At 52.3% G+C, this 14671-nt stretch overlaps 1 protein-coding gene across 15 annotated transcripts in view; it reads right to left on the minus strand.

Annotated features, from left to right (window-relative positions):
• The window catches only part of OTOF (otoferlin), a 231503-nt gene that overhangs the window by 197841 nt on the left and 18991 nt on the right, over positions 1 to 14671 (minus strand). For all 15 annotated transcript variants that reach the window (XM_053249912.1, XM_053249855.1, XM_053249883.1 and 12 more), the window contains exon 2: positions 5308 to 5366. In XM_053249912.1, coding sequence (XP_053105887.1) covers positions 5308 to 5366 — 59 coding nt within the window. The remainder of the gene's footprint in view (positions 1 to 5307; positions 5367 to 14671) is intronic.

A 14671-nucleotide genomic window follows, 5' to 3' on the forward strand; every position in this document is an offset into this window, starting at 1 on the left:
AGCACACAGCCACACATTGGGAGTGGGCCTGGCTCTCCTGCCAGGCTGGGGACTTTTCCTTCCCTGCTGGCAGTTGTATGGACAGGTTTATCCCCCCACCCACCCAACCGGAGACCACGGGCATTGGTGGGCTACGTTGCTGTATAAATAGCCGCTCAAAGTGAGCGGCTCTAGAAAAATAAAACAATAGTGGTGCCAATAGTTGTGGGTGCCCTTGGTGCAGTACCAAAAGAACTTGAATACCATCTGGACACCTTGGGCATCAATACAATTACAACACGCCAACTACAGAAGGCCACACTATTCGGGACAGCACAAATACTACGATGCTATCTTTAATTTTTCTTTATTTATCCAGATGCTTGGAAAGGGACAGATAATTAAAGTACCAAATCCAGTACTTTACATAATTTATTATTATTATTATTATTTCTTGTTTACACAGTCAGACAGGTGTAATTGACTGGTTTGTTTTATCCAGACATCGAGTCCTTCCCAAGGACCTGGGAGGGCTGAATTTTATTATCAATGTTGTTGCTGTTGTTATAGATATTGTCGCAGAAAATAGGCTGTTCCCAGTAAAGCTGCTTTTTGTAATTGGCTGGAGGTGATTTCTGTGGCCCCTATGGTGTTGAGGTGCTCTTCAAGGTCTTTTGGAACTGCACCCAGGGCGCCAATGACCACTGGGATTATTTGGGTCTTCTTCTGCCACAGCCTTTCAATTTCAATTTGTAGATCTTTGTATTTGGTGATTTTTTCTATTTCTTTTTCTTCTATTCTGCTATCACCTGGTATTGCTATGTTGATTATTTTAACTCGTTTTTCTTTCTTCTCTATTACAGTTATATCTGGTGTATTGTGTGGCAGATGTTTATTATTATTGTTATTATTTTGACAGGACTGGACAAATGTGCTATACTGGCAATAGATCGAGGGAAAATGACAACTAGTGAAGGAATTGAGATGCCACATGGGAACAACATAAAGAGTCTGTTACCTGAGGAAAATTACAAGTATTTGGGCATTCTCCAAAGTGACAAGATCAGGAGAGCTGGTCTTGTGGTAGCAAGCATGACTTGTCCCCATAGCTAAGCAGGGTCCGCCCTGGTTGCATCTGAATGGGAGACTTGATGTGTGAGCACTGTCAGATATTTCCCTCAGGGGATGGAGCCGCTCTGGGAAGAGCAGAAGGTTTCAAGTTCCCTCCCTGGCTTCTCCAAGAGAGGGCTGAGAGAGATTCCTGCCTGCAACCTTAGAGAAGCTGCTGCCAGTCTGTGAAGATAATACTGAGCTAGATAGACCAATGGTCTGACTCAGTATATGGCAGTTTCCTATGTTCCTATGAAGACCAAAGTTAGTAAGGGATATATCAGGCGAGTAAGAAAGACACTGAAATCCAAACTTAATGGTGGTAACACTATCAAAGCAATCAACACATGATCAATTCTTGTAATCCGATATACAGCAGGTATTGTTGATTGGACACAAGCAGAATTGGATGCGCTGGATCGGAAAACCAGGAAAATAATGACCATCAATCATGCCCTGCACCCAAGAAGTGATGTTGATTTGCTGTACCTGCCAAGAAATGAAGGTGGATGTAGAATGTTGCAAGTCAGACAGTCTGTTGAAGAAGAAAAGTGAGCATTTTCAGATACATCAATGAAAGCCAAGAAGAAATGCTCCAAGAAGTGAGTAAGAGGACTGTTGAAAATAAAGGAATCAAAGGATGAATACAAAAAACAGCAGAAAAGGAATCAATGAGAAAAATGGCACAACAAACCATTGCACGGTCAGTTCTTTAATGACATACACTCGAAAGTCAACAATAGCACAACATGGCAGTGGTTAAAGAAGGGGACACTGAAGAAAGAAATGGAAGGTCTCATTTTTGCAGCCCAGGAACAATCACTACTAACAAATGTTATAAAAGCAAATTGATAAGACCCAGAAAGACAGTAAGTGTTGATCATGCAAGGAAGCAGATGAGATGGTTGAGCACCTTGTATGTTGTTGTAAAAAAATCACGCAGACTGATTAAAAGGAAAGACACAATAAAGTTGCTGCGATGATCCACTGGAACCTTTGCAAGAATTACAAATTGCCAGCAAGTAAGAATTGGTGGACTCATCCGATTGAGAAGGTCACAGAAAATGAGGAGGCAAAAATCCTTCGGGATTTTCAAATATGGATAGGCATTTAGTGCACAATACACCGGATCTGACAGTCATCGAGAAGAATCGGGTTCTGATCATTGATACTGCAATCCCAATCGATGAAAAACAAATGGAGAAAATAACTAAATACAAGGACCTTCAGTTTGAAACTGAGTGGCTATGGAAAAAGAAAACAACAGTGGTGCCAATAGTTGTTGGTGCCCTTGGTGCAGTACCCAAAGAACTTAAACACCACCTTGACACCTTGGGCATTGATAAAATTACAACACACCAACTACAGAAGCCACACTACTCGGGACAGCACAAATACTATGATGCTATCTTTAATTCTTCTTTAGTTTATCCTTGACCCTTGGAAAGGGCCTGATAATTAAAGTACCAAATCCATTCAATGACATCTGGTAGACTGTGTGTAAATAGCATGATGATGATGATGATGATGATGATGATGATGATGATGATGATGATGAAGGGAGGTGTTTCTCGCCTCATAAGAACATAAGAACAGCCCTGCTGGATCAGGCCCAAGAAGGCCCATCTAGTCCAGCCTCCTGTTTCGCACAGTGGCCCACCAGATGCCACACCTCAGCAGGCCTGCCACATCGAGACAAGGGGCCACTTTCCCCTGCAAACATTTGTACCTCCTCTTGGTGCAGTCTGGCAGTTCTGAAGGTTGCAGGAGGGGAGTAAATCTATTGGTAGGAACAAGAGAAACTTGATGCAAAGTTATGGGGGGGGGGTTCGAGGGGAGAAGAAGAGGAAGGGGGAATGCGGGAACTCTGACTTTGCAACCTGAGCAGGTTTTAAGGGCTTGGCATGGAGCAGTGAAGCGGAGGAGGCCGTTATGTAAGGTTTGCAGCACCGGAGATTTATGTAACAATAGGGGAAGAGGCAGCTTTGCAGATGCAAGCCTGCAGAGAGACAGTCCAAAGGCAGCAGGGAGGAATTCACTGCAACCGCAGCCAATAGCACATTATGGTTAGGATGAGGGCTTAGCCCGGGTTGTGGGGGAAGAGGAGTCACTGGGCCCCAGACCGGGAGCCCCTTTGGAATGCCAGGGCGCAAGCCTAGAACAGGCAAAGGAATCTTCAGGAAAGAAGAGACACTCCCAGAGCATGCGCAGAGTGCTTTTCTCCTCACTGCCACACCACCACAGCCAGCCAGCACACATCAGGCACTGAAGAGCAGGCCTTCCATTTCAGAGAGTGCCATTTCTAGGGAAGCATCAGGAAGCAGTTGTGGGGACACCCGGCATTTGCCAGACTCCCAAGGCCCAAGCAGAGGGTTTTTTTTCCCGGAATTAAAAGTGGAGGCCCACATCACTTTTACCATTAAAAGGTGCAGATACATTTTCTCTCGAGTCACTCTTAGAACAACTAGAAGGTATTCCCTTTGCAGAGGCAGAATAGCACAGCTGATTCACCCTCTGAGTTCCAGCCTCTCGCCCTCCGAGTCAGGGTGCAGGGACCCGGGACCCCCTGCCTCACCGCTCAGGTGTCTTGCACACTGACTCCCGCTGCCTCCGTAACTCCGTCACTTGGGATGAGGTCACTGCTCACAAGGACCCAGAGAAGGAGTGGTCAGTGGTGGGCACACAACAGCTGCGGAGTGTCCAATGCATCCAATCGCAGAGCTCCCTGTCCCCATCAGGAATGCAGCCATAGCTCAGAGGTCGAGCACACGCTTTGCATGTGGGTTGCATCTCCACGGACGATGGAGAGGGACCCCTACCTGAGACCCTGGAGAGCGGCTGCCAGGCATTGAAGATGCTACTGACCTAGATGGGCCAATGGTCTGACTCAGTAGGAGGCAGCTTCAGATATGAGCTTTTCACAGAGCCCAGTTTAGGAATCAATCAACTCGTGCCATGGGAAATGCTAGGTAGGGCAGAACTTTCTGTTTGTTTAGAGAATGTTCATATTTTGCCTTTCCACCATAAAGCCCCTCAAGCAGCTAACAAGAACCGATTCTGGACAAGAAAATCAACTAACATCACAAAGCAGTACAACCAGGGGCAGAGCTACCATTGGGCGGACGGGTTCAAAGACCCTGGGCCGCCACCCCCAGTGGCTGCGCCTTGCGACCCCAGACACACACACACACACACACACACACACCGCTTCTGACGTTAGACACAAGGGGTGTCCTTTCACTCCCAAATGGAGCCCCACGGCCCCCAACTGGCACCCAAAATGGCCTGTGCTGCATTGGCAGTCTGGCCGGAGTGACTCTCCCTGCCTTTTCAAGGGAGGGAGAGCCGCTCCTGGCCTTGCTGCAAACACGGGCCGCCGCCAGCCTCCCTCCGCCCCTGAGTACAAACACAAACCACGAGTTAAAAATGCAGAGAGAGAGCACAGAAAACAGCTCCCCAAAGCCATGGTTTCCCCCCACCGTCCTTCAAAAGCACGGTGAAACGCCATGGCCCTTGCTTCCTGTCTAAAGGGAGGAGGAGGAGGCCAGGGGGCCTTCTCTGGCAAGGGTCTTCAGTGAGTCTTCCCACGGAGCAGGGCGGGAGGAGAATAGGAAAACCCATGATTTCTAGAACACCTGGCAAAACAGGGAACATGAGGAAGGGCCGGGCTTAGGGGGCTGAGCGTGTCAGTCATCCCGGATACCAATGTAAAGGGGGCGTCAAGCTGAGCCTGCACCAGCCACGCAATCTGATCAACTAACCGTGGGAGGGGCCCCCAGAGGCCCTCCTCGCCTAGGGTGCCAGTGATCCTAGGACCAGCCCAAGGTACGCGGCGGGAGCTACCCATCATGAAGGCCTGCATGTGTGGGAGAAGAGTCTGCTCCCCTCCATTCCTTACTCCAGGGAGTTCTCCACACAGGAGGCTTCACCACGAATTTTTGGCCAGGCTTTACTGCGAACTCAACACTATCCAAAAAAACCCAATGCAAAAAGTGGATTTTTTTTTTAACCCTAGATATAAATCGGGTTGCATTCTAATGAGCAGTGAAAACCCCGAATTGTGTGTGAAGTGCTCCCCGATAGCTCTCAGGGACTTTGGGAAAAATCTGCCGAATATGTGAACAGACTTTGGGAAAAATCTGCTGAATATGTGCTCCATTCTGGCGGGCTAAAATCTGGGCGTGGAAAACTTCCAGGCGAGGATTCCCCACTCCGTACCTCATCAAATGCAGCTTCATCCTCACAGTTCTCAAGCACTCGAGTGTAGAAGGAGAGACCTGCCAGAATCACAGAGAAACAAAAATGCATTTAGCTCTTTCAGAATGACTCAGAAAGGTGTGTTATTTGTTTATTTATGAGATTTCTATACCACCTTTCATAAAACTTATCCCAAGGCGGATTTTAGAAGTGAATACCATAAAATTCCATAAAATCACATTGAAATATTAAAATAAATTAAAACTCTATTGGAGCAGAAGGGTATCCATGAGGAAGGCCAGGAACCTCACAGCGCCACACTTTGCCAAATGTGAATAGTGTGGGGTTCTCCTGCAAACTGGGCTGAAGATTTTGTTGGGTCAGTGGCTTTTGGTGGAAGAACATGCAAGCTTCTGAGTCACACAGAATCCTTTGTCGGGCAGAACGGAAAGAATGCAAATTCCAAGACAGGGAGAAAGTATATAGTAATTCATAAAGTAAAGTGTGCAGTCAAGTCAATTTCGACTCCAGGCACCCACAGAGCGCTGTGGTTGTCTTTGGTAGACTACAGGAGGGGTTGACCATTGCCTCCTCCCACATAGTCTGAGATGATGCCTTTTAGCATCTTCCTAGATTGCTGCTGCCCGATAGAGTACCAGCGGGGATTCGAACCAGCAACCTTCTGCTTGTTAGTCAAGCATTTCCCCACTGTGCCATTCGGTGGCTTGGCCTACAGTGATTGAGTGACTGCTAAATTAATAGCATTTATCTAGTGCTTCTGAGCATCCGGAATGCAACACTATTCTGTAACCCTTGCAACTCCAACTGCAAAGGGTATCCCCCATACTCCAGACGGCGAAACGGAGGCCCAGAGAGAGTGATGGTGCTCAGGGCAGGGGAAGAGGCCACCTGAGGCCAGTTTGTTGTGGTTTACATGCTTTCCACGCAGAAGAACCCTGGCTCAATTCCTGGCAGCAGCTCCAGGTAGGCCAGGGTGACCCTGTCCCAACTCGCCCGCCCCGGGGGTCACATCCCCACCCCAAGTAGTTTCTCCCACCTGCCCTCCCCATCTCTGTTTCAGAAATCTAACATGGGGGACAGAGCTCACCTACACAGAAATGCTCTTGGCCCCCTCTGGGCTCCCGCCGTTTCTTTTTCTGGTGCCACCACAGCAGCTAGAGATGGGAGAGAGGCCTCTGGTCCGAAACCCTACTGGGAGCCACGGCCCAGCAGCATCGATCACACTGGGGCTCTGGCTCAATATAAGGCAGCTTGGAAACATAGGAAGCTGCCTCCACATTGTCCACCCAGACTGGCAGCGGCTTCTCCCAGGTTGCAGGCAGGAATCTCTCTCAGCCCTGTCTTGGAGATGCTGCCAGGGAGGGAACTTGAAACCTTCTGCTCTTCCCAGAGCGGCTTCATCCCCTAAGAGGGAAATCTCTTGCAGTGCTCACATATCAAGTCTCCCATTCAGATGCAACCAGGGCAGACCCTGCTTAGCTATGGGGACAAGCTTCACAGACTGGCAGCAGCTTCTCCAAGCTTGCAGGCAGGAGTCTCTCTCAGCCCTCTCTTGGAGATGCTGCCAGGGAGGGAACTTGAAACCTAGATGCTCTTCCCAGAGCAGCCCCATCCCTTAAGGGGAATGAATACCTTGCGGTGCTCACACATGCAGACTCCCATTCAAATGCAAACCAGGGTGGACCCTGCTGACAATTCATGCCGGCAACCACAAGACCCGCTCTCCTCCACACTTCATCTGTGCTTCCTGTGCCAGGAGACTAGAGGTCGCTTGGACTAGGCAGCCTCTTGAGGATAACTCCAGCTCAGCTTCTGCACCCTAGCCCAGGGTTTCCCAACCTTCAGTCCCCAGGGGCTGCTGGACACAACTTTGGCCACTGTGGTTGGGAATGATGAGAGATGTAATCCAAAAACATCTGGGGGCTGAAGCTTGGGGGGCACCAAGTGGAGAGGAGATCTGGACTTGTGGGAGCAAGCATGACTTGTCCCCTTAGCTAAGCAGGGTCTGCCCTGGTTGCATATGAATGGGAGACTTGATGTGTGAGCACTGTAAGATATTCCCCTCAGGGGATGGAGCCACTCTGGGAAGAACATTTAGGTTCCCAGTTCCCTCCCTGGCAGCATCTCCAAGACAGGGCTGAGAGAGATTCCTGCCCACAACCTTGGAAAAGCCACTGCCAGTCTATGAAGACAAAACTGAGCTAGGTAGACCAATGGTCTGACTCAGTGAGGTCATTCACACAATCGAAAACTGTGTTCTACCCAGCTTTGGGAGCTGTGTGTACTCCTAATTTTTGATTGTGTGGAAGCAAGGTTAGATGAAAACCTGGGTAGCTTTTTCTCCTACCTTGCTTCCACACAGTCACTTCTACCCAGGTTTTCCTCTAACCTTGCTTCCACACAATCAACAATTGGGAGTACACACAGGTCCCAAACCTGGGTAGAACACAGGTTTGGATTGTGTGAATGACCTCAGTATATGGCAGCTTCAGGGGTGGAGCCACCATTGGGCGAACGGGTTCAAAGAACCTGGGCTGCACTCAATCAGGGGCCGCACCTTGACATGCCTCCCGCGCCTGACGTCAGATGCAGGGGTGCTGGTTTAGCTCCCGAGCAGGGGCCGCAAGGCCCCTGTTCAGGAGTTAAATGGCCGCTACATTCGCAGCATGGCCAGGAGCATCTCTTCCCTGCCTTTAAGGCAGGGAAGAGCTACTCCTGGCTGCACTGTGAATGCAGTGCCAGCCCCAGTCTAGCTCCTGAAGGGGCCACATGGCCCCTTCGGGAGTTAAGTGGCCAGTGCTGCGAACGCCACGCTGCTCCATTCGGGAGCCAGACCACGCCCTCCATGTCTAACGTCAGTCGCGGGGGGCGGGGTGAGCGGGGCCACCGCTGTGGCCGCACACGGGCTGCTGGCGGTCAGGTTCCGCGCCTGGGCGGCTTCCGATGTTCCCAGGACTTCTGCTGCTAACAGCTAGAAACAGCAGTGCTCCTTCCAAGGGGGAGCCTCACAAGAGAAGCAGGATGGAAGGCGTCATCCCGATGCCTCCACGGGGAATCCTTGGCCAGGCTACCAAGAATGAGCCCCAGAGGACCCCTGCGGCCTGCATCTCATTTGCTTGCTATAAACACATCGCAGTCCTGTGAGCGACACAGGACTCGGAGCGGCCGGCTGAGATGCATCCAAGTGGCTGGATGATGGATTAAAATTGTCACTACGGAGAGGAATGGTTAATCCCAGCAAAACACATTTCCTGTTCTTTTCACACCATTGAGCCTTCTCTTTGATCTCCACTTCCTCAGCATGGTGGCTGGGGTGGGGGGAAACCTTATTAAAATGCCGTAACGACATCTACCACCAATTCCAAATTAGCCCTCTTCTGAAAGCCAGCCAGCTTTGACAGTTATTAAATGCTTCTGCCTCCAGCAAGAGGAGTTTGTTTCCTGGCTTTCGCATTGCCGTGTGGCTCCTCCAATTTGCAACCGATGGCAGCAGCTGCTTTCAGTGCCGGGCTTGGGAGAAGTCTGTGGGGTTGTTCCGGGAAACTCGCTTTTGTCGTGCAGGGACCGTGTGAGATGCTCCCTGCCGTGACTCGAAGCCGCAAACCCCCCACCCCCACCCCATCCCGGAGGACTCCTCAGATGAGGAGGAAGTCAGAGGGCAGGACCCCGAACCCCAGCCTGCTGTGTCAAGGCCTGAGGACATGGCGCGCGGCCCTCTGACTCTGACTCTGATGTGGAAGAAGAATCTGCCAGCGACACAGAAGACCTTCAAGTCCTGGCAGGATCAGAGACACCACGGATCCTTCTAAGCCTTAGCAGACCTGTCCCGGCCGGGGTGGGGGCTGTTTTTAGTAGAAAGCCTTCAGTTAGCCTCACGCCTTGGTTGGAGCGATGGCTCATACAGAGCTCCTGTTAGGGTTGCCATGTCCACCCGAGTAAAGATGGGCATGGAACCGGGCTGGGGAAGTTCAAAGACTTTAAGGGCAGGGGAGGGTGCACTTACCCCTTCCTCTGCTTCCCCCCTGCCGGCGCTCCATTTGGGAAGCCTCCTCGGGGGGGGGAGCATACCTCCCTACTGACCCATTTCTTCCTTGGCCGGAAGTACCTGGAAGTACCCAGCGCACATGTGCATGTCGGGCACAAGTGCGACATGCACATGCGCCGGGCACTACCGGTCAAGGAAGAAATGGGATGGCAGGGAGGTATGAGGCCACCGCGAAGGAGGTTTCCCAAATGGAGTGCCGGCAGGGGGCAAGTGGAGGGAGGAATAAGTGCGCCGTCCCCCGCCCTTAAAGTCTGACCCACCCACCTTTGAACTGGTTCGGAGGCCCTTAAAAGAGCCTCCGAATGGGTTCATGTACATCCCCACACCCTGGAACAGCAGTAAAATGCTTCTGCTTGGCAGGACCGTATTTAAAACAACCCCCAGAATCTCAACCCCCTACAACGGGGACATACAGCTATTTTTCGGTGACGGACTTGCAGTGTTGTAGCACTAGAACACAAAGACAAAATCCGAAAGAAGGCATCAGACCTGTGCATGGCACCCAGCTGCCAGGGCCGGGACTACGGGATCACAGCAGACGGATGACAGAAGCACACTCCCGAGATCCGCCGCCGTGACCCTGTTGCAGGGTCTAATCTGGAAAGGGCCCAGGAGGGGTTGGGGAAGACTCTTGCCTGAAAGCACAGAGAGCGGCTGCTGCCAGTCAGTGGACAAGACGGAGCTAGTTGGGGCTGGTGCGGTCGAAGGCAGCTTCCTCTGTTCCTAAGACAGGAGGCGGGGTAAGAAACAGCTGGACTCGCTGCACATTGTTTCCATGTCGGAAGCCGAGGGCTGTGCTCCCCTCCCTGCCGAGACCCTGGAGGAGTAGAAGCCAGGACGTCCGCGGGGAAGGTGCACCTGTCCCGGCAGGAGAGAGTCCTTACATTTTACATTTTACAGTCCTTGCACTCCGCAGGTTGTAAACTTTGCCGCAGAACAGAACAACCTCCCGGTCCTTTCTTGCCGTATAGGCTGGCAGCCACAGCAGCGGGGGGGGGGGCACTTTGCAGATGGAGAATTGACTGCCGTCCTGCTTCATGCACAGGGGGAAACCATCCTGCCTGCCCAGGGTCAAGTTGCCACAGCAGCCTGAGGGGTGGAGGGTCCAGAGGGGCAGAGATTCTACTCCTGTGTTACTTTACTGCGGGATTATTTGTTTAAAAATCACTTTATACCCCCTTTCTACAGTACCCAAGAGATCAAAAGCAGGAACAGCACAGAAAGAGGCAGACAAAAGCCCAGATTTGACAGGGTTTGAAAGCAGAGATTAAAAGTGGGGGGCTGTACCAGCCTTCACACATCCTAAAAAACGGCAAGGACAACCGGAGACTATAGTAAGAAAGGGCACCAACCACCGTAGCTCATCAGAGAGAGGGGCATGCCTTGCCTGGCAGCTGAGGAAAACTCCACCAACTCCCCTTGCATGGGGTGGGGGCAGGCTGGGGGCTAATCCCTTGTTTTCTGGACAACTCCCTGCTTGATGCCCCTGGTAGCTGCTGTGTGTGCCTAGCCAGGGTCTGAACTGGCACCAAGAAGAAACCCCAGTGTCCGTCTCTCCCTTTGTGATGATGGTGCCGAGGGCATTTTGCATGGAAGCTACCAAGATCTGTTTCTGGAGGAGCTTCTGAACATGCAGCTGGGCTGCTTAGGAACTAGAAATGTTTTCTCAGAGAGGCACTACAGGCCTACGAAGGGGATTGATTGATTGATTGATTCATTCATTCATTCATTCATTCATTTATTACATGTATATCCCGCTCTTCCTCCAAGGAGCCCAGAGCAGTGTACTACATACTTAGGTTTCTCCTCACAACAACCCTGTGAAGTAGGCTAGGCTGAGAGAGTCACCCAGCAAGGATCATGGCCGAATGGGGATCTGAACTCGGGTCTCCCTGGTCCTAGTCTAGCCCTCTAACCACAACGCCACTCTGGCTCTGACCGCACTGTGCTTCCCCATTCCAAGACCCTTCGGATGAGAGGGAGTCAGGCCCTTGGTCCCTCCAGCTCAGTCGGACTGACACAGGCTGGCCGGGCGGCTTCTCCAAGCTTCCAGGCCGGAGTCTCTCTCTCTGCGCTGTCTTGGAGATGCTGCCGCCAGGGAGGGGACCAGGGACCTTCTGGCTGCCAAGCAGAGGCTCTGCCACGGAGCCATGCCCCCCTCCCCATCCCTTTGCCATCCTTGTACAAATTCATGCAGTGGGTGACAGCAACTTCCGGCCACGGCCACGTCTAACCCAGAAGTCCCAGGAATCTGGGAGCCCCTGAAGGCTCTGGCCCAACTCTCCTAGCGGTTGTGGACCTGGGCCAGGGCTGGGCCATGTGGTGGGGCCACAGGTGTGGGCTCCTCGGGCCGCAGGCTTCCACCACTCAAGAAGGAAACAAGATGGGAGGGGATTGGTGGTGGCTGGCTTTCCTCCCGACCTCCTCCTCGTCCTTTGGTGCAAGCTCATTTTGCACAGGGAAGAGCATCCCAGCACGGGTGCAGCCAGAAGCGGGACAGCCCAGACCCAGCAGCAGAGCCACTTGCAGGAGGAGAGCGAGGCCAGGGCTCCCAGCTCATTCGGCAGCAGCCCTCCTTTCCTTCCCCCACCACCAGCCTGCCCTGCTCCCTCCTCTGCTCTGCTCCTGGCGGCGGCGGCGGCAGCAGCAGCAGCTCCTCTGGGGGATGATTCTAGAGACCGGCGGCGCCTTTTCACTCCCCTCCCACGTGGAAATCCAGCAGCAACTGCAGGCGGCAGAGCACATCCCCCTTGAAATGCACCGTTTCAGGCTGCCGTTGCCTGGTGCTCTCATCGCCTGCCTCGGCCTTTTTCTTGCAGCAGTGAGATCCCTCTGCCGAGCAAACAGATGCCCACAGGGCAGCAGACCCCGCTTTGAATCCGGCTGCAGATGGCAGAGCTTGCACCCGAGCAAACCAGGGCCTTTCCAGGTGACTCTTTTGGACTGCTGTGTTCCCCACAAAGAGCTCCTTAATATGATGCCTTATGACCAACAGAACTAATGAAAGCCAGCATAGCATAGCCGTTACAGTGTTGGACTAAGACTGCGGAGAGCCGGGTTCAAATCCCCGTTTGGCCATGAAACTCACTGGGTGACTCTGGGCCAGCCACTTCTCTCTCAGCTGAACCTGCCTCACAGGGCTGTCGTGAGGATAAACATAGCCCATGTCTGTACACTGCTCTGGGCTCCTTGGAGGAAGAGTGGGGTACGAATGTTAAAAAATAACTGTGCATCTCGTGGAGGGTGTGTCTATACCCACAGCACTCCCTGCAGCACTGAAAGAGTGCACTGGGGACATAGGAACATCAGAAGCTGCCATATACTGAGTCAGACCATTGGTCTATCTAGCTCAGTATTGTCTTCACAGACTGGCAGCGGCTTCTCCAAGGTTGCAGGCAGGAGTCTCTCTCAGCCCTTTCTTGGAGATGCTGCCAGGGAGGGGATTTGGAACCTAGATGCTCTTCCCAGAGTGGCGGCTCCATCCCCTGAGGGGAATCTCTTCCAGTGCTCACACATCAAGTCTCTCATTCATACGCAACCAGGGCGGACCCTGCTTAGCTGAGGGGACCAGTCCTGCTTGCTCCCACTTCTTGCACTGTGCAGTGCAGCCCTGTGGAACAGCAGCCTGGCTCAGCCTCAATGCTGTGCTGCATCAGTGACCTGAAGGTTGAGGGCGGAGGGAAGGCATTGCCCGCTGCGACTCCTGTGTGCAGTTAACTGGGAGAGCCTCCGAGGGGTGCCAGTGCCCGGGTCTAGGACCACCCGAGCGCCAGGTCAGAGGGAGGTGTAGTGGGCAGCTCAGCCACACGGGGGGAGGCGACCAAACTGGGAGGGGCTGCAACTGTCCCCCAGGCCAGGCCGCAGAGGTCGGAATGGCCTCAGGAAACCGGAGAGTGGAACAGATGATGGCCAAGTGAACTGCAGCAGGGCTCTGGCAGGCTAGGGGACGGACGTGGCGCAGCACCCTGCAGCTGCTTAACGGAGCCTGGGAACCTCGGAGCCCGGAGGGAGCCCGGCTGCTCTTCTGCATTAACCAGCCCGGCTCCTGTTTGAGAGGCTGCCCCAGATGCTCTTCAGGCACGTGACAAAAACCCTTCCAAAGCCACTCAGGCAGGATTGCCACAGGGGAAGCACATGAGCCGCTGTATGGAGTCTAAGAGCTGGGATTTGCCACTTTGGAACTGCCAGGGTAGACCCTTTTTCTTCCAGTCCAGCGTAATCCGGATGACCTTAGGGGTGCTACGGGTTACAGCCACCTCTCAATGCTGGCATAGTTTCCTTAGACTTGGACCAGGAAGACCCGAGTTCGAATCCCGATTCAACCATGAAACTCACTGGGCCAGTCATGAATCGCTCAGCTTAGCCTACCTCACAGGGTTGTTGTGAGGAGAAATCTAACCACGTGCACCGCTCTGAGCTTCTCGGAGGAAGAGCGGGATATAAATGTAGAAATAAAACAATAAAACAATAACGTATAGGCTATTAGACCAACAAAAGAAGTGGTGGAAGTCCAAAGACTTGACCGAATTCCACGGAGAATAAACAAAATGCCCTGCCTCCTGCTCTGACCAGGCTGCTGCTGCTGCCACACGGTATCGGATGCAGACTAACTCCTCCTGTCTGCTGTTGTGTCTGGGTAGCTAAAGAGCAGCTCTGTGGGTCCTCTGTGGTGTGGGTCCGAGTCCTGTCCCCCTCCTGCTGTGGCCAGGTGTGCAAAGGGGGAGTTTGGCCTTTCCTGCCATTCTCCTAGTAGGGCTCAAACCTGCCGCATCACTTTCCCATCCTAGATCTCTAGCCAGTGAGCGATCAGCATTGACTTCTTCTTCTGCAAGGTACAGAGGGGCTTCCTCTTGTAGCTTGTTCTGGGTGCTTTCCAGATTAGACCCTGCAACGGGGTCACGGCGGAGCTCTGAAGTGTGCTTCTGCACTTCCTGTGTTGTGACACCACAGTCGCTACGCGGAGAGCAGGGTGCCGTACAGATTCCCAATGCCTTGTTTCAAATGTAATCGCTGCGATATAGTGCTATATCATCGTATATCCGGCGTAAAAAAGTGGCTGTTTTTTTGGTTTGTCAGTTTCTGTGAGACTGCTCCCCCTGCTGGATGCTTCGCTATTTACGTTTTGAATGCCATTTGCCTGAACGGAAGCATTTTGCTGCTGTTGAGCAGCTAATCTGGAAAGCGCCCTGGTGCCTCCTTTTCCTCCTTCGAAAAGGACTCCTCCTCCTCTGATTGGCATTGCTCTCCTTGCTCTGCACAGTGCAAGAAGTGATTGCAAATAAAATATCTACCTAACAGTGCAATGAATGAAACCCTCAC

The sequence above is a fragment of the Hemicordylus capensis genome, chromosome 1 (genome assembly GCF_027244095.1).
Source record: "Hemicordylus capensis ecotype Gifberg chromosome 1, rHemCap1.1.pri, whole genome shotgun sequence".
Lineage (NCBI taxonomy): Eukaryota > Metazoa > Chordata > Lepidosauria > Squamata > Cordylidae > Hemicordylus > Hemicordylus capensis.